Source organism: Miscanthus floridulus, chromosome 7 (genome assembly GCF_019320115.1).
Source record: "Miscanthus floridulus cultivar M001 chromosome 7, ASM1932011v1, whole genome shotgun sequence".
Taxonomy (NCBI): domain Eukaryota; kingdom Viridiplantae; phylum Streptophyta; class Magnoliopsida; order Poales; family Poaceae; genus Miscanthus; species Miscanthus floridulus.
Window position 1 is genome coordinate 67,564,650 of NC_089586.1, and position 19,525 is coordinate 67,584,174.

At 42.4% G+C, this 19,525-nt stretch overlaps 1 protein-coding gene across 2 annotated transcripts; it reads left to right on the forward strand.

Annotated features, from left to right (window-relative positions):
* The first annotated feature begins 2,812 nt into the window (after positions 1-2,812).
* Positions 2,813-6,281, forward strand: LOC136463356 (replication protein A 70 kDa DNA-binding subunit C-like). Of its 2 annotated transcripts, XM_066462358.1 has the most exons (3): positions 2,813-3,254; positions 3,863-5,930; positions 6,043-6,281. In XM_066462358.1, the coding sequence occupies exons 1-3, from the start codon at positions 2,938-2,940 to the stop codon at positions 6,145-6,147; spliced, it is 2,490 nt and encodes an 829-aa protein (XP_066318455.1). In that variant the 5' UTR covers positions 2,813-2,937; the 3' UTR covers positions 6,148-6,281. The 2 variants fall into 2 exon arrangements, with proteins under 2 accessions (XP_066318455.1, XP_066318454.1); XM_066462357.1 differs by having other exon boundaries at positions 3,863-6,179.
* Positions 6,282-19,525: the final 13,244 nt, after the last annotated feature.

Sequence of the window (19,525 nt, forward strand, 5' to 3'; positions counted from 1 at the left end):
CAATGTATAGATGGTTTTACGGATTCTTCAGTTTTAGTTTGTTATTTTCATCATAGCTGTCACCGATCCGGTCGAACCTCACTGTTGATGGTAACATATTAGATTCAGAGCGTTTGTAGATCCATTCGTACTAGATAGTTGATTTGTTCGCATATTATATCCTTTCTCATTAGATTTATCGGCTCAATGATTCACACTGGTAATATCCACCTAGCTGATAATTTTACTTACATCTGCGGGCATTGTACTTATCAACATAAAATCAATCGTGACCCACAAGCTTTATAGTCTGTAATAGTTGATTTCTTCGCGTATCGGCTATTTAGTCTATTTTCCCGTCTGACTGCTCCCGAAGCGGCACACTTGGAACTGTCTGGGTAAGACCGGCATGTTTCACCTTAAATTACTGATAAACTTTCTCTCCTTGTCAATTGCAGGTCAAATTGCCTAGCACGCCTCAAGAGGAATTCGTAGGGTCGACGGGTCCTGCGATTGAAGCCAAGTGGATCTCCGGGCTCATCCTAAGCAGATCCTTCTGACTTGCTGTGTTCTCGGTGCATCGACATGTTTTTGTGCCGACACTCCTCCATCCGACGCTAGAAGCGCCATCTCCTCCACGGACTTCGGCACCAGAGCCAGTGGAGCCGCACCAAATGAGACCTAAATGGCCACTCCTACAGTCTCGTTAGGATGGAACAGAGACAAAAGCATTGTCGTAATCCACCTTCTCTCAATGACTACCACCTGTCAAGGCGTGCAACCCAATGCTGAAACACCACCCCATCCTGGTGTACACCTGGTCTATGCACCGAGACCTCGTCTCCACCCTCAAAACTGCTTCACGTCGGGAGATTTATATTTTTACCATTATTAAGAACGTCACTCATCCGAATATCACTCTTATAATGAACCTTACATATTTATCATTGGAGAGAGAAGAAATCTTACAAGTTTACCAAAAATGGGTGTTTTTGTGTACGTGGCGTGGCTGGCCATGGTGCTAGCGTGGAGAGGCATTGCAAAAATATGAAGCTGCCCCTATTCTGCTCCTCTCTCTCCCTCTCCGACATCCGGGTCCTGCAGCTCCTATCATTGCCAGATGGGACCCACTCGTCAGATTTGTCCACCTCCAGCACCTAGATGGGAGACAGCTAGAAAGGTCGGGGCTGGTGGCGCCATGCGTAGCCTAGCCGGGCGTGACCTGGCATGATGGGGGCCAGGTGTGGATGAGGCTGGGCACGACCGGTGGTGGCAGCGGCTGGCGGTGGGGTAGCCAGGAGCACGTGATGTCGGGCACGGCCGACAGTGCTCCTACACGCAATGCGGGCGTGGCCAGACTGTCTCCCATCCGACTAGAGGTGGAAGATGAATCTAACGAGTGGGTCCCAACTAGTAGTGACAGAAGCTGCGGGGCCTGGCTATCGGAGAGGAAGAGAGAGGAGCAGGGCAGGGACAGCTTCGTATTTTCACAATGCCCCTCCACATTGGCACCTTGACCAGGCACGCCATGTATGCAAAAATGCCCGTTTTGGTAAACTTGTAAGATTTCTTCTCTCCAATAGTAAATATGTAAGGACAATTCTAAGAGCGATATTCGGATGAGTGGCGATGTTAATCTCTACAACTAAAACATTTATAACTATTCCGTCCAAAGGTGCGACATCAAAGCCGCTCCATGCAATCAGATCAGGAAGGCAACGCATACTCGCTCCATACAATCAGCTCAATCCCCATAACAGCCACAGCAAATTAGGAAGGAAAAAATCAATTCCCATAATAATCGTGATCAATTTCCAGTAAATCAGGAAGGCAAAAATCAATTCTCGTAACAGTCGTGATCAATTTCGTGATCACCCCACGCCGCCAATTTTCTGAGGATATTTATGAAACTAGAATACCTACTTAATGCGACTAAATCATTTTAACTATATTACGGGTCGATAAAAAATTATGGATGCAGGGAATTTCTATGCATTTTTTTGTTGCATGGCTTCTTTGGCACTTTGTCATGTTGCAAGGCCTAACTATTTCGTTCTTTGCCGTGGTTTTGTTAACATGCATTCAAGTCATTTTCACGAGATTTGACTACGAGATCCTAACTTTGTTCGTTAGCCGTTGTAGATTACTTTGATGGGTTGAGTAGCTTTTTGTACGGTACTTCTGCAACATATTTCTTGTCAGTGGTGGCTTTCTTGCCAGCTGTGGCTACAATTTTGCAGCTGAGGTCATAAAATAGAAGTAAAACATGTTTGTCAATTGGATCAGAAAGAGTTTTTAGGATGTTACCACTTACCACAGTCACTGGATGTTACCACTCCTGCCATTACATATTGGTAGGACATCGCCGTACCAACACGAAGTGGAAGATAAATAAAATAATGTGAAGGATAGATCAATATTATCCTTTGTATGAGATGAATTTCTTGTAATACCATCTTCTCTAACTTTACTGAAATATAATATAGAAAAGCTGCATTGAGAGTGCTGCCCTTTTATTGGATATTGGCTTTATAGATTTTTTTTATTGGTTATGGTACAGAAGAGATGAGTATATATTTCAATGGTTTAAGATGTTTTCTTAATGTGATTGATGGTACCCTTATGGAGACTGCCGAAGAAAAACTAAGAAATCTGGTGAAATACTATAATCACATAAAAAAATAACACTCACAGACTAATATATATAATTAAGCTTAAAATTATTGTGATATTATTTTGTTCTCGTTGCAACGCACGAGCACTTTTATGTAACGATAAAAATGTAAATCTCCCCTTCACATCCCACGAAAGCGCGGTCTCCTCCGTCCTCCCCTCTCCTCGTCTTCTATAAGCCATAAACTTCTCCGCTCTGGGGTTTATGCCCACCATTTCGAGCGGAAAAGAACACCGCTCCCTATTTCGAATCCAAATCGCCTCGGCAGCCGGCCCCCTGGTTCGATGGAGGCCGCGGCGCAGCTGACGCCGGGCGCTGTCCAGGCGATCGCGAACGGGGCGGTGCCCGCAGCGCTCCAGCCGGTTCTCCAGGTGCTGGAGGTGTGCCGTATCGCCACCACCAAGAGCGGTAACTCCAGCGCCAACCCCAACCCCATCCCCTCGGAGCGGGAGCGCTACCGCTTGATACTCTCCGACGGCATCAACGCGCACCAGGCCATCCTCGCCACCGCCTTCAACCCATTCGTCAGGGACGGCACCCTACGCGCGGGCACAATCGTCCACCTCAACGAGTTCATATGCGACACCATCCAAGATAAAAGGTGAGTGAGTATGTCCTTGCCACCGCCCGTCTGCGCTGCTTACAACTTAGTAGTTGGATTGCACGGTTCTACTGTAGAGATTGGATCTTGTCTAGGTGGGGATTTAAGGTTACTGTTCTTTGGTTTGCATTATTTGGAACCATTTTTTGGGGGGGACGCATTATTTGGAACCTGTACAGACAGGTTAGTGCAGAAATTGCCGAGTTATATAGTTGATGAGCGTGTGTGGGAATTTGCCTGGCGATAAGACGCCGTACTCCTCTAGCATTTGCAGAATGCAGAGCATATTTCTAAGGCCTCGTTAAAATGGAGTTCGATGTAGATTCATTTATATGTTATAATCAATCTTTCCAGCATTTATTGTGGATGCTTTGTAAAATATATAAATCATGCAACCTCATCTTCTCTGTATGTTCTAAGAAAGTTTATATTTCCTTGCCTTTCATCAACTTGATTTCATTTCTCCTGCAAGTCTGTTTAGCTGATGTTATTTAGAACTGATCAATACTCTTAGAAGAAAGAATGTCCTAACTATGGAGTGTTGATTGTTATTTTAAATGGATTACTACATATCACTTCAGCTGACAACTCTTCCCTTCCGTAATCAGGATCATCATTATTGTGAAAATTGAAATTCTGCAAACTGCATGTGCCCTAATCGGGAACCCCAAAAACTACATGGCACAAAGTCTAGAGAAGGTACAAGATCCCAACTTATCGGCCATTGCTGCTCAAAATTCTGGTGCTCCAGGCATGCTGGAGTCTTCTGTTGCTCTAAGAGCAGATCAAGCTTCTAATAATCTGTCATATGGTGGACCCTATAATGATGTTCAAGGCATGGTAGGTTTTTCCATTGGCCGGACAGTAGAACCTGATCATAGCAATGTGTTTACTGGAGGCTCTTATGGTACATTGTCAGCACAAAACACAGTAAATGCAAATATGGTGGAGCCAAGATTTCAGCAGCCTTCTCTGATCTCTCATCAAAACCAAGGGTTTGCAGTTACTGGCACAGGTGAGGCCTTGACCCCTCCAGGCAATGCTCACCGGCGCCATGAGCATTCATATCAGCAGCTACCTTCAGGGTATATCAATAGAGCTTCAGTTGCTAGTGAACCGACATCCCATGTTGTCCCCATTTCTTCATTGAAAGTTTACCAGACTAGATGGACAATCAAGGCCAGGGTGACTGCTAAGACTGTTGTCAAGCATTGGAACAATGCCAAAGGTACAGGGAAACTTTTCTCATTTGATCTCCTTGATGGAGAAGGTGGACAAATTCGTGCAGTATGCTTCAAAGAAGCGGTTGATCGGTTTTATGATCTAATTGAGGTTGATAAGGTGTACTTGATATCTAGAGGAGCAGTGAAACCTTCACAGAAGCGGTTTAATCCTTTGAATAATGATCTTGAAATAACTCTGGACGCCTTACTGTCATCTGTAGAGATTTGTTCTAGTGATGATTTCAATATTCCTAAGGTGCAGTACAGTTTTCGGCAGATCAGTGAAATAGAGAACATGGATAATCATACTGTGGTAGATTTACTTGGTGTTGTTACATCAGTTGGTCCTTCTGTTATGATGACAAGGAAGGGTGGCACCCAAACCCAGAAAAGAACCCTTCAATTGAGGGACATGTCTGGTTGGAGTGTGGGAGTGACCTTTTGGGGAAACTTCTGTGATGTTGAAGGGCAGCAGTTACAGCTGCAGTGTGATTCTAGTTTCAATCCTATACTTGCTTTGATAGGTGCCCGTATCAGTGATTTCAGCGGTAGATCGGTGAGTACAATAGGGTCAACACAGTTGAAAATAAACCCAGACTTTCCTGATGCTGAAAGGCTGAGACAGTGGTATGTAACTGAAGGAATGGCCACTGCTTGTCTCTCTCTGTCTCGGCAACAGTTTAATTCAGTCCAGGCTGATGTCCGCAAAACAATTGCACAAATCAAGGATGAAACCTTGGGACGTGGTAAGACAGACTGGATCACTGTTAAGGCTGCGATCTCACATGTGCAGACTGAAAATTTTTGTTATCCAGCATGCCCCTTTGTTTTTAATGAGAAGCCATGCAACAAAAAGGTCATAGAGAGTGGTGATGGGATGTGGTTTTGTGAAAGATGTGATAAGAGCTCTGGAAGCTGTGAGTACAGGTACATGGTTAAATTTCAAATCCAAGATCACACCAGCACTATCAACGCTACCGCATTCCAGGAGGCTGGTGAGAAGATATTTGGCCGCACTGCACAAGAACTTCGCACAATAAGAAATGTTGACCATGACGAAGCACTATTCACAGAGATCATAGAAGGAGCCCGTTGGCATCTAAATCTATTCAAGTTGAAAGTTAGGGAGGAAAGCTACAACGATGAACAACTTATTGGATGTACCATAGTTAGTGCTGAAAAGTTGGATCCATCCAAAGAGAGTAGGATCCTTTTTGAAACCATTGACAGCCTTATGCAGAGCAGATCAGGCCCAAGCCCAGGAGATCAGGGCAACATTGCCTCTAAAGCTGGTTTCAGCAATTCACCAGGTGGTCGCAGTGCCATCAATATGTGTGGCGCAAATCAGTTTGGGCAGCAAGGAAGCATAGATGGGAGGGTGTCTACTACACCAGTGGGTGGAGGCTTCACAGGCAACAACTATGGCTCTGCTGCTGGCAATGCCAGATCAGATGTGTGTTTCAAGTGTAATCAGCCTGGGCACTATTTCAGAGACTGCCCGAGGCATGTTACTGCCCCCCAGCACCAGGCACATGACAATGGTGCTGCATTTAGAGGCTTTACAGGTGGCAACTAATGGATATGTTGCTGCTGGCAATGCTAGGCAGGGTCCGTGCTTCAAATGCAATCAGCCAGGACACTGGAGTAAGGAGTGTCCTGGGCGGTTATAGGGTTTTCGGGTTTTGCCAATCAAGCAGCAGCATATTGATTATGTTTAACCGTAAGAATTGACTCACGTTGTGTACAGTAAGTTTAATCTGCCTTTTGTTTCGTTTATGGCCTCCAATGTTCACTGGGTACCATCTTGTAACGCTACTTTAGAAGTATATATATTATTACCAGTTGTGTTATGCCATTATGTAGTGCCACTTTCTCTCCCTGCTTGGTTATTCCACCTTTTTAACAAGGCTACTAGTACTAATCTGCGCACCTCATGATTTTTTGTGTGAATTTGAACTTGTCTTATCAGCCGTACTTTTTCAGCGAAGAAACCGTGTTTTTCTTTCACAACAAATCAGTGAACGGTACTTTTCAGCTTGTCTTTTCATTTCAGCGAAGCGAACAGGGCCTCAATTGTAAGTCTTATCTCTGCTTTAGTTATGATCTTTCTTTTCCTGTCAGAATTTAAAGAATTAATCGCACAGTTTCTTATCAATGCTTTGGTTATGCATCGCTGGATGGTTTGGGCGGCAACATTTTTTTTTTTAAATCTGAATCTTTTGTAGCCAATTTGTTTCTTCTTCTCTGTTTCTTTGTTAGCAAGGTGTTTTGTTTCTCTTGAAGCCGGTGTTCTGTCTGCACATTTTAACCTTTATTCACTCGCTTGGTTGCTTGTGGTAAACTCCACTTTCTTAACGAACGGAGCATGTTCTAAAAAAAATAAGATATTGGCTTTACTTAGGTAATTCTATATGTATTGCATACGCAACAAATATGCGCACCTACCTCATGCATAGGCACTGCTCCCATAGAATAATTTGTTATGATCATGGCTCTTAATAAATGGGTGTCCATCAATTCAATTGAAAATTGCTCTAGAATATGTTCGGGAGTGTTCGCCGCCGCTACAAGCCCGTATAAATACTGGAGAAGAAGCTGCAACTTTTGAACTGCATTAACTCTATAAATACTGTAGAAGAAGCTTGTTCCAAAATGATCGTGGCTCAGTTCGCCTAGAAGACTTTTTGGCCAAATCCTCGCTTGCGCTTGGTTCATGCCTAGAATTCTCATTTTGGAAACATGAGCGACACATCTGGTGAATAGGTTAAACACTCTGCTACAAATAGCACGTATGTCACAATAGCTTGTGCCTTGTTCCTGTGTTGAGAAAGCACAGCCTGTCCTCTTTTTGTGTTGCATCATGTGCGCCCAATTATTTCACTAGAGCATTTCATGGAATTGATCGTTAATGTTGTCCAATCTTTTCTCCGAGGTACATTTCTTTTGTAGTGGGAGGCCTGTGAACCATGAGAGGCCAATTTCTATGACAGCTTAGACAGAGGCGTCCTATCTCTTGGACTGAGATATGCCTTCCTTTACCTCGTATGGTCGTTACTGTTGCTGATCTTGGCTTTTGCATGCTGGATCTTTCTTCATCCAATAGAAAATGAGAAGAAAAAAAACTTGAGCAAGTTGCAGAATGAACAAAAATTTTGCTTAGTCTAATGTTCAAATTTTCTTTTACAGTATCATTGACAAGCATTAGATATTATTGACATTTGATTGCTAACGATATACTATATTATTCTCGGCTAGGGAAGAAGTTCGCCTTTGAGTAGAAAGTATCACAAGTGGCACCAAAGTGTACCACCTTAGGTCCTAGAGTAACGATAAGTTGATAACAAATAACAAACCATATAGAGACTGCAATCCGTTATTACAAAATTCAGACCCATCAATCAGTGGAAATTGTAGCTTCACATACTCAAAACACCCGTGAACCATCACATCGACTCTCTTCTTTATCGGAAATCGGGTCCAACAGGCATGCTCCGCTGCTCCACTCCACCTTAAATGTTTCATGGTTTTTCGAAAAGACAACGACATTTTCTTTTGCCACTGCAGCACGCATGCGACCGCCGTTGGCACATCCACCACATCGCTCACCTTTTCCGCCCGCCACGGCCTTTTCTCCAGCGTGGGTGCGCCACACCCGGCCCCCATCCCATGCTCCTCCAAGCCCCCATCTACCTTGTGTCGTCGCGGCCATGGTGTGCACTGTGGCCGGCTGAAGACACCGCGGCAGGAAGGGGAGGCTTATGTCTAGGTGTACGCTGGGCAGCTCTCGATGTCCCCCTGATCCGAGCTTGCTGGCTATCGCAGTTCCCCAACAGGTAGGTAGTGGTCGCTGGCGACGTTGTGTTTCTAAGTGTTTCAGCTGTTTTAGATCTATGTTTCTAGTGTTTCATCTGGATGTTGCAAAAGTAGATATGGGATGTTGCAATGATAATATACGCATGTTGCAAGCCTATGTTTCAGGTGTTTTCAGACATATGTTTCAAGTGTTCCACTTTGAATGTTGCATATATTGCTATGGTTCTACCCGCATGTTTCAAGCGTATGTTTCAAGTTTTTCATACTTATACTATAAGTATTTTATCTGGATGTTGCAAAAGTACATCTAGATGTTGCATATGTTGCTATACCTATACATGCATGCTTCAAGCGCATGTTTCAAGTGTTTCATCTGTTTTAGACGTACGTTACAAATGTTTCATCTGGATATTTCAAAAATAGATCAGGGTGTTGCACAACACCGGTGGCTAGCATAAAGCGGTCTGCCGTAGCCTGCTATTGGGGGCGCAGCCGTGGGTCAACCCACGTGGGTTTTCTCATGCGGGGGCATGGGGGTGCTGCGCGACAGCGCCGGTGCTGGGAGGGATGCGGACGTGGGGCGTGAGAAAGGATGCGGACGCAGGGCATGGGACGGGTTGTAGGCGGAGGGAGCTGCGTCCGGACGTGACATCCTATTCGGACGTCCGCTTCTTTATAGGCCAGTCAGCTATTGCTCACTTACCTGTAGTTCGCAATACTAATTCCACAACAACAAATGAACAATGCGTAACATAATTTTGTCTGCTATTTACTGTCAAATGTCGGCGTACGTGCATTTGCTCAAAGTGTGCGCAAGCGAGTTGCTCCACGGGGTTGGCGAATGCCCGCTTTGCCATACGCCTATAATTGAGGTGATTTGAGCGTACTACATAAAGTAACAAGGAGAGTTTATAGATAGAAATATAGAGGAGGAGAAGGGGTTTATTTGACTCGACCTAGACGCTTTCTCTTCGGTCTTCAGTTTAGTGTTTGATTGCCGCAGCAAAGCAACCTTAGAACCTGTATTTTGCTTCTTCTTTTTTTATCCTCCAAGCTAATTATGCTCTCGTGGAGACTTTTATATAGTCCGGTGCTGAGATCATTGACGCTAGCCTTTGTTGTGCTTAACATCTTCTAGAATGAAGAAATATCATGAATACATCGTATACATATCTATACTCCTATTTAGTATCAAAGAGCAAAATTCTTTCCTATCTTTTTGACTGTCATCTCCCTAACTGATTTGTGAATGCGTGAACTGCACATTTTGTTTTCTTAGTTTTTTTTCCCTAGTTTGTTTCGGTACGCGACCTGTTCGCTTTGCTGAAAAATCATGACTGAAAGTACTGTTCACTGATTTGTTGTGAGAGAAACATTGTCCGTTTGCTAAAATAGTATGGCTCATAAGACAAGCAAACAGGGCCGTTGTCGGTTTTTTCCATAGATGGTCACGACTTTGTTTTTTATCAGCTCCTCCGCACATATCCGGGCAATTATAGTTGAAAGCTCTAGTTTGGTTTTGATGAATCGATGAAACCCTAAGTGTTAACTTAGTTTATCTAAGTGATTATGAGATAGGTAGCATTATTCCAAGTGGTGAAGCAACAGTGAAGATCATGATGATGGTGATGCTATGGTGATGATCAAATGCTTGGACTTGGAGAAGAAGAAAGAGAAAAATAAAAAGCTCAAAGCAAAGGTGAAACTTGATAGGAGCTTTTTCGTTTTGGTGATCGAGACACTTAGTGACTGTGATCACATTTAGGATCGATAGCTGTAATATTAAGAGGGATAAAACTCGTATCGAAATGCAGTTATCAAAGTGCCACTAGATACTCTAACTTATTGCATATACATTTAGGATCTAGTGGAGAGCCAACACCCTTGAAAATATTTGTGAAAATATGCTAACACACGTGCACAAGGTAATACACTTGGTGTTTGTCATATTTGAGCAAGAGTGGAGAAGTTAGTGAAGTAAAGGAGGTGATTGTCACTGTAAAATAGTGACCAGACGCAGGTCACATAGTGACCGGAATCGGAGGAGCAGCATCCGATCAATTTTAGATGAAGTTGGCATGCTCGGGCTCTGTTGTTGAAGTGACCGGACGCTAGGTCAAACTGTGACCGGATGCGATAGTGGTGAGTCAGGTCAGAAGAAGTCGAGGCAGCGTAACCTAGGGCATTGCACCGGACGCTGAGTTGGGTCCGGTCGAGGTACACCGGATGCCTCCGATCGAGAAAATGTGGCTCTGGATGCTCTCTGGAAGTGACCGGACTCCACATTATTGGAGAGTCCAATCATTCGCGTCTGGTCACTGGGTGTTGGTGCGCAGGCGTGTGAGGACCTGACACGGTTGTGGTGCGTCCGGTCAGCTTGCCTGCGCGTCTGGTCGTGACTTAGGGGTTGCCCTAAGTCACTTGACCATTGAGATCATGCTGATGTCGTTGAACGTGGGGGACACATGGACGACGATCAGTGACCGGACACTGGGGCTGGTGCATCCGGTCGATCTGACCGGCGCGTTTGGTCGCCCCAAGTTGGGCTACAGTAAGAGCCTAACGCTCTATTTCGAGGGGGCGCTTATATAAGGCGTTTGGCTGGCTCTAGCTCATTCTTTTGGCCATTTGCATTGACATAGCAACTTATGAGCTTAGCCAAAGCCCTCCCACTCATCTCCATCATTGATTCATCATCTTTGTGAGATTGGAAGAGAATCCAAGTGCATTGCTTGAGTGTTTGCATCTAGAGGCACCTGGTATTCGTGTTTCGCTGCAGGTTTGGCTTATTACTCTTGGTGGTTGCCACCACCTAGATGGCTTGGAGCAGCGAGGATCGTCGAGCGGAGGTTGGTGATTGTCTCCGGCTTCGATCGTGGTGATTGTGAGGGGTTCTTGACCTTTCCCTGGTGGAGAGCCAAAAGGTATTCTAGTGGATTACTCGTGGCTTGTGTGATCCTCATTTTGTGTTGGTTGTGCGGCACCCTATTGAGGGTTTGGCATGTGATGCCAATTAGCGCGTGAACCTCCAAGTGAGTGAATCGCCACAACAGGGACTAGCTTGCCAGCAAGCAAGTGAACCTCGGAGGAAAAATCATTGTGTCTTGATTGTCTCCTTGGTATTCATTGGTATTCACTCATTGGTCACTTGCCACGGTGGTATACCTCTCTACCACTCTCTTGTATTTCATTATACATTCACTTGGATAGAGCTAGTGGTAGTTAAGACTAGATAGTGTATCATTTAATTGTATTACTCTCACTAGGTTGATCACCTAGGTGTATATTAGTGACATAGCTTTGTTGTGATATACTAGAGATCATAGAAAATAGAATTAGGTAGGTGATTTGCAACCCCAAGTATAGTGCTAGCGCAAAATTCGCTTCGCCATCTTATTGACTAATCATTTGTCTTAGTGTTGTTGTAGAAATTTTAATAGGCTATTCACCCCCCTCTAGCTATTAGGACCTTTCAAGTGATATCGGAGTCGTGATCAGTATGATTTGAGGCTTAACAACCTTCGGTGTAAAAAATGGCTCAAATCAACAACATCAAGAAGCCACCCCAATTTGAAGGCTTAAACTATCCCTATTGGAAGGCTATGATGACAATATATATCAAGTCAATCAATAGGAAAGTTTGGAAGGTGGTGGAGACCAAGATTGAGATAGAGGATTTGGAGAACCCTACCACTGCCGAAGAAGTGCTTCTCTAAAACAATGACATTGCTCTTAGTGCCATTCATGATGCTATTGATGAGAGAACATTTGAGCAAATCAAGAACATTGAGATGACTCATGAAGCATGGAAGAAGTTAGAGGAATCATTTGAGGGCATTCAAGCTATGAAGGGTGCCAATGCATATATCCTCAAGGAGAAGTTTGCTAGTTTCAAGATGAAGGAGGATAAGAGTGTGTCGGAGATGTTCCATAGGTTACAAGTGCTTGTCAATGATCTCAAAGCACTTGGTGAGAAGGTGAAGGACAAGGACTTTTCCCATAAGTTCTTGAGATGCTTACCCTCAAGATTTGGCACATTGGTCACTATTCTAGTGAGGAGTGGTTTGGACACCATGACACCAAGTGTTGGCAGATATAATGACTGATGATACATATAGAGATGATGATGAGAAGGAAGAAAAGAAGGAGAAGAAAGATGAGAAGAAGGATGAGAAGAAGAGTGTGGCATTCAAGGCCACATCATCCAAGAGCAAGGCAAAGCAAGATACATCAAGTGAAGATGATAATTCATGGGATGATGATGATGATGAGAAGATGGCTCTTTTTGCCAAGAGATTTGACAAGTTTATGGTGAAGAAGGGCTACTGCGCTAGAAGGAAGAAATCTTCATCTAAGAACAAGAAAGAGTCAAAAAGGTGCTTCAAATGTGGAAGCAAGGATCATCTCATTGCCCAATGCCCATACAATAGCAACAATGATGACAACAACAAGAAGAACAAGAAGAAGGATAAGAAGAAAAAGAAAGAGAAGAAGGACAAGATGATCTTCAAGAAGAAGAAGAAGAAGGGTGGTTCATATGTGGTCGCTTGGGATAGTGATGCTTCCTCAAGTGATGATGATGATAGTGATGATGACAAAACCACCAAGAAGAAGGCACTTGCAAGCATTGCTATCAATAAGAAGCCTTCTCTCTTCGACACTTCATCATGATTCATGGCTAAGGCCACTAAGGTACAAACTTGTGATGATAGAAGTGATGAGGAACATGATAATGAAAATGAAAATGAAAATGAAAATGAAAATGAAAATGAAAGTGATAATGATGATGGTGAACCAACTAAGGATGAACTACTTGACATGCTAGATGATGCTAAAGAACACTTTGACATTAAGAGAAGAGAATGCAAAAGCTTGCGTAAGGAACTAAAAGTCCTTAAGCAAGCCTTTGATGAGCTCAATGCATCTCATGAGAGGCTAGAGGATGCCCATGAGAAGCTTGGCAAGGCTCACAAGAAGCTTGAAAAAGCTCATTCCTCTTTGCTTGATGAGCAAAATAAGAAGAAACATGTTGAGACATGTAATATAGGCTTAACTTGTGACTTAATTGATGAATCATTCTATAAGCCTATCATTGTTGCTCCCACTAGCCCTTCTTGTAGCACTTCCACTTCCACCTCATCTAGTAGTGATAGTTTCACATATGATGCCTCACTAATGGTTGAGAATGAGACCCTTAAAAAGGAGGTCAATGAGCTCACTCACACCTTGGCTAAGGCCTATAGCGGTGAGGACCGCTTCCTTATGTGTTTGGGTAGCCAAAGAGCCTCTCTCTACAAAGAGGGATTGGGCTATATCTCCAAGAAAGGCAATGTGGTCTTTACTCCTCACAAGACTAGTTTTATGAAGAACAATAGTCGGTTTTGCACTAGTTGCAAGCAAGTTGGTCATAAAGAGCATGAGTGCAAGAACAAGAGCAATAATGCTAATGTATCCTCAATTAAGATTAATTCTTTCTATGTGCTTACTAAGGGTACAAATGGTGTGAAAGCTAAGTTCATCGGTACACCATGGATGGGCTCAAAGAAGAAAGCCATTTGGGTGCCAAAGAGCTTGGTCACTAACCTTCAAGGACCCAAGCAAGTTTGAGTACCTAAAAGAATTGATCTTCTTTTGTAGGTCAATTACAAAGCCGGAGGAAGGCATTGGGTTCTTAATAGTGGGTGCACTCAACACATGACCAATGATGCAAGAATGTTCAACTCAATCAATACCAATGGCAATGATGGTTATGATAGTATCACATTTGGTGACAATGGCAAAGGCAAGGTCAAAGGGCTTGGTAAGATTGCAATATCCAATCACATGAACATATCCAATGTGTTGCTAGTAGAGAGCTTGAACTTCAATTTGCTATCCATAGCTCAATTGTGTGATCTTGGATTTAAATGCATCTTTGGGGTGGATGATGTAGAGATCATAAGTGTAGATGGCTCTAACTTGATCTTCAAAGGCTTTAGATATGAGATTCTATACTTGGTTGATTTCAATGCTAGTGAAGCTCAATTATCTACATGTTTGTTCACTAAGTCTAGCATGGGTTGGTTATGGCATAGAAGGCTTAGTCATGTTGGAATGAAACAATTGAATAGATTGGTTAAGCATGACTTGATTAGAGGCTTGAAAGATGTTGTGTTTGAGAAGGATAAACTTTGTAGCTCTTGTCAAGCCAGCAAACAAGTTGGAAACACATATCCTAAGAAAAGCATGATGAGCACTAGTAAAGCATTTGAGTTATTGCACATAAATTTGTTTAGGCCAACATAATACACTAGCATCTGTAGAAACAAATATGGCTTTGCGATAGTGGATGATTATACTAGATACACTTGGGTATTCTTTCTAGTGGATAAGAGTGATGTATTTACAACATTCAAATCATTTATCAAAAGCATTCATAATGAGTTTGAAACAACCATCAAGAGAGTTAGAATTGACAATGGTAGTGAGTTCAAGAACACTAGAATTGATGAGTTATGTGATGAATTTGGAATTAGACATCAATTCTCGGCCAAGTACACTCCACAATCAAATGACCTTGTTGAGAGGAAGAATAGAACACTCATTGATATGGCAAGGTCTTTGCTTAGTGAGTACAATGTGATCTTTTTGTGGGAAGCTTTCAACACGGCTTGCTATTGTAGCAACCGCCTCTATTGTCACCCATTTAGCCTGTTCGCTTGTTGGTTTTAGCTAGGGCTTATCAGCCAGCTAACAGTGTTTTCCTCTCACAACAAATCAGCACCAGCCGGGCTTATCAACCCAAAAACCAACCAGCGAATAGGCTCACTGAAAGAGAAGACACCATATGAGGTCTTGAATGGTAGAAAGCCAAACATTGCATATTTTTGGGTCTTTGATTGCAAATGCTATATCTTGAAGAAAGGCACTAGATTGGGCAAATTTGACAAGAAATGTGATGAAGGATTCCTACTTGGATACTCAACTACTAGCAAAGCATATAGAGTTTAGAATTTGGATAGTGGTACTCTTGAGGAAGTTCATGATGTTGAATTTGATTAAACCAAGGTTCACAAGAAGAGAATGAGAACTTAAAAGATGTTAGAGGCATTCAACTTTCAAATGGCATGAAGAACATGGATGTTGGTGAATTGAGGCCTAGGCAAGTGAATGATGATGAAGATGATCAAGTGCAAGTGCTCTCTAACTCAAATGTGCAAGATGATACAAATCAAGCTAGTACAAGTGGCTCTCATGATAATAAACAAGATCAAATGGCTAGTGCATCATCTTAACCTAATGATCAAGCAAGTGTAAGCAATCAAGTTCCAATCCTCCAACCAACCAATATTGCAAGGGATCATCCATTGGACACTATAATTGGAGATATTTCTAGAGGTGTACAAACAAGATCAAGATTGGCTTCATTTTGTGAGCATTTCTCATTTGTGTCATCCATTGAACCAAAGAAGATAGATGAAGCATTGATGGATATTGATTGGATGAATGCTATGCATGAAGAATTGAATAACTTTACAAAAAAATCAAGTATGGGAATTGGTAGAGAGACCAAAGGGACACAATGTGATTAGAACCAAATGAATCTTTAGAAACAAGCAAGATCAAGATGGGATACTAGTAAGGAACAAAGCAAGATTGGTAGCACAAGGATATACACAAGTTGATGGTCTTGACTTTTGAGAAACATATGCCAAGGTTGTTAGATTTGAAGCAATAAGAATCTTACTAGCCTATGCTTGTGCCCACAACATCAAGCTCTATCAAATAGATGTTAAGAGTGTATTTCTCAATAGTTACATCAATGAAGAAGTATATGTTGAGCAACCTCCTGGTTTTGAAGATGACAAAAAGCCTGACCATATGTACAAATTGAAAAAGGCATTGTATGGCTTGAAGCAAGCACCTAGAGCATGGTATGAGAGGTTGAGGGACTTTCTACTCTCTAAAGGGTTCATAATGGGCAAGGTTGACACCACTCTTTTCACAAGAAGATTGGCAAAGACTTATTTGTGTTGCAAATCTATATTGATGACATCATATTTAGATCAACCAATCAAGATTTTTGTGAAGAGTTTGGAAAGATGATGACTAATGAGTCTGAAATGTCCATAATTGGAGAGTTAAGTTACTTCCTTGGTCTTCAAATCAAGCAATTAAAGAATGGTACATTTGTGAGTCAAGGCAAGTACATCAAAGACATGCTCAAGAAGTTTGGCATGAGTGATAGCAAAACCATTAGCACACCAATGGGGACAAATAGCAACTTGGATAGTGATGCAAGTGGCAATATGGTGGATCAAAAATTATATCGGTCTATGATTGGAAGCCTACTCTATGTGACCGTATCAAGGCCGGATGTTATGTTTAGTGTGTGCATGTGTGCAAGATTTCAAGCCTCGCCAAGAGAAAGTCATTTGAAGGCTACAAAGAGAATATTGAGGTATTTGAAACATACACAAAATATTGGTTTGTGGTATCTCAAAGGAGCAAAGTTTAAGCTAGTAGGTTACTCTAACTCAGATTATGCAGGATGCAAGGTTGAAAGGAAGAGCACTTCAGGCACATGTCAGTTGTTGGGAAGATCACTTGTTCCATGGTCATCAAAGAAGCAAAATAGTGTTGCATTATCAACCGCTGAAGCCGAATACATATCCGCCGGTAGTTGTTGTGCACAAATATTTTGGATGAAGGCCACCTTGAATGACTTTGGAATCAAGTTCAAGAAAGTGTTATTGCTATGTGACAATGAGAGTGCAATCAAGTTAACCAACAACCCGGTTCAACATGCAAGAACAAAGCGCATTGATGTCCGCCATCATTTCATAAGAGATCACTAACAAAAAAGGGACATTTGCATTGATAGTGTGGGCACCAAAGATCAACTTATTGATATATTCACCAAGCCATTAGATGAGCAAAGGTTTTGCAAGTTAAGGAATGAGTTGAACATATTAGATTTCTCAAATATGAGTTGATGCACCCCCCCACTTATATGACATGCCTCTCCTTCAAGCAATCCAAGGTAAAAGTTGATTGGCATGGCATACATCCTTGCTAAGGACATGTTTAGTGCATCTAGTCATCTTTCACATTTAATAGGCTCATTCATGAAAATAAAATAATTTTGATGTTTGTATGATACCACTATTGCTTCTATGCTTAATTTGGTCTAGTGGTAGCATATGACATGTTTGTGGGCTTGTAAACCCAGTGTTTGATCTAGAAAATGAACTCTAAGTGTTTAACTCAATATGGTACAAGATAACCCTTATTTGGAGGTGTGAAGAAGCTTGTCCTTGGATCAAACCGAGTTAAATATATTTGACAAGTGATCTAGATTGGACCAAATTTGAAAAAATGATCCTCACCCCGTTGATTGACATTGATAATCTCAACCTATTTATAATTAAACCTTTGTGGTCATTGATGACAAAGGGGGAGAAATAGTGTATAAAGATAGTGAAAAGACAATAAAGGGGGAGAGAAACAAAGATATAAGTGATAGGGGGAGAATTTGACATAGGGGGAGAGATATGACAAAGAAAGGGATCAATTAAAATTTTGAGCACACAAGTAGAGGGAGCAAGCTCATAAACTTGGTGGATGCATTTGAATATGCATTTCATATATTTGCTTGCATGACACAAGTTTTAAATTTCAATATCCATGCTTGTGTGGTGTATGCTAGTTGTAGGTTTGAATGATGAAATGAAAAACTAGCATGCATAGGTTAAGTAACTAGACTCATGCTCATATTATGAAAACTAGACCCTTACTTCTAATGTTGATCTCATGGGGTATTCTAGTTTTTTTGTGGATGTCTAGTTACTCATGGTGCTAAGGATGGTATATTGGTGCACTCCGATTGGTATCACGCTTCAAAGGTCCATCTTTTATACCTTAGCATCATTTGGTAGACATTGTCTCCTATATTTCCTATCTAAGCATATGTGCAAGCTACAATCCAAACTCTTAGCACATATGTAGGGGGAGCAATTGCTACCATTTGGGATTCATGAAACTTGTCCATTTTCTTTTTACACATGGTAAATATGCTTGGGCAAGCATTATGTATTCAAATAAATTTCAATTCATATCTTTGTGAAAGGATTGTCATCAATTATCAAAAAGGGGGAGATTGAAAGCCCTAGTTTGGTTTTGGTGAATTGATGAAACCATAAGTGCTAACCTAGTTTATCAAAGTGATTATGAGATATGTGACACATTCCAAGTGGTGAAGCAAATGAAGATCATGACTTGATGATGGTGATGCCATGGTGATGATCAAGTGCTTGGGCTTGGAAAAGAAGAATGAGAAAAACAAAAAGCTCAAGGCAAAGGTGAAATTGATAGGAGCTTTTTGGTTTAAGTGATCAAGACACTTAGCAAGTGCGATCACATTTAGGATTGATAGCCGTACTATTAAGAGGAGTGAAACTCATATCAAAATGCGGTTATTAAAGTGCCACTAGATGCTCTAACTTATTGCATATGCATTTAGGATCTAGTGGAGTGTTGACACCCTTGAAAACATTTGTGAAAATATGCTAACACATGTGCACAAGGTGATACACTTGGTGGTTGGCACATTTGAGCAAGGGTAAAGAAGATAGAGTTGAAAAGAAGTTGAATGTGCTAGTCACGGGGTGACTGGACGTGTCTGGTATCTTCTGAACGTGACCGAACGTGTCAGATATCCATACCGGACGCGTTCGGTATTCTGGCCAGGCGTGGTAGAGTTGACTGGACTCTAGGTTGTAGCAGTGACCGGATGCTGAGCAATCACTATTTAGCTTCCGGTCAAGGTGACGTGTGGTGCGGGTGTTGGTCCAAGAGAGGACCGGACGTAGGGGTGCGTCTGGTCGGCCACACCGGACACGTTCATTCGTAGTTGAGCGGCTTTAGGAGCTCTTTGGACTCGACCGAACGCAGCGACCGGACACGTCCAGTCGCCACACTGGATGCGTCCGGTGTGAACTAGCATGACTCAGATTTTCAACGCTATAATTGATCGAACACTGGGAGCATCCGGTCCGGTGTGACCAGACGCGTCCGGTCAGCTCAGAGCGGCTCTAGGAGCTCTCTAAACTTGACCGAATGCTGCGCCTCCCGTGTCTGGTAGTTTTCTAATGGTGCGTTTGATCACTAGTACTACTGTGCGCGAAGATAGCCATTGGGCGCGAATGGATAAACAATTTGAAAGGGACACATGGTGGTCAGGCTACGACCAGACGT

What these genes read in the sequence shown, in the direction of transcription:
- LOC136463356 (XM_066462357.1), top strand. Translation starts at nt 2,938, where the DNA reads ATGGAGGCCGCGGCGCAGCTGACGCCGGGCGCTGTCCAGGCGATCGCG. An exon ending in GACACCATCCAAGATAAAAG is followed by an intron (nt 3,255 to 3,862) that starts GTGAGTGAGTAT and finishes TTCCGTAATCAG; the next exon opens with GATCATCATTATTGTGAAAA.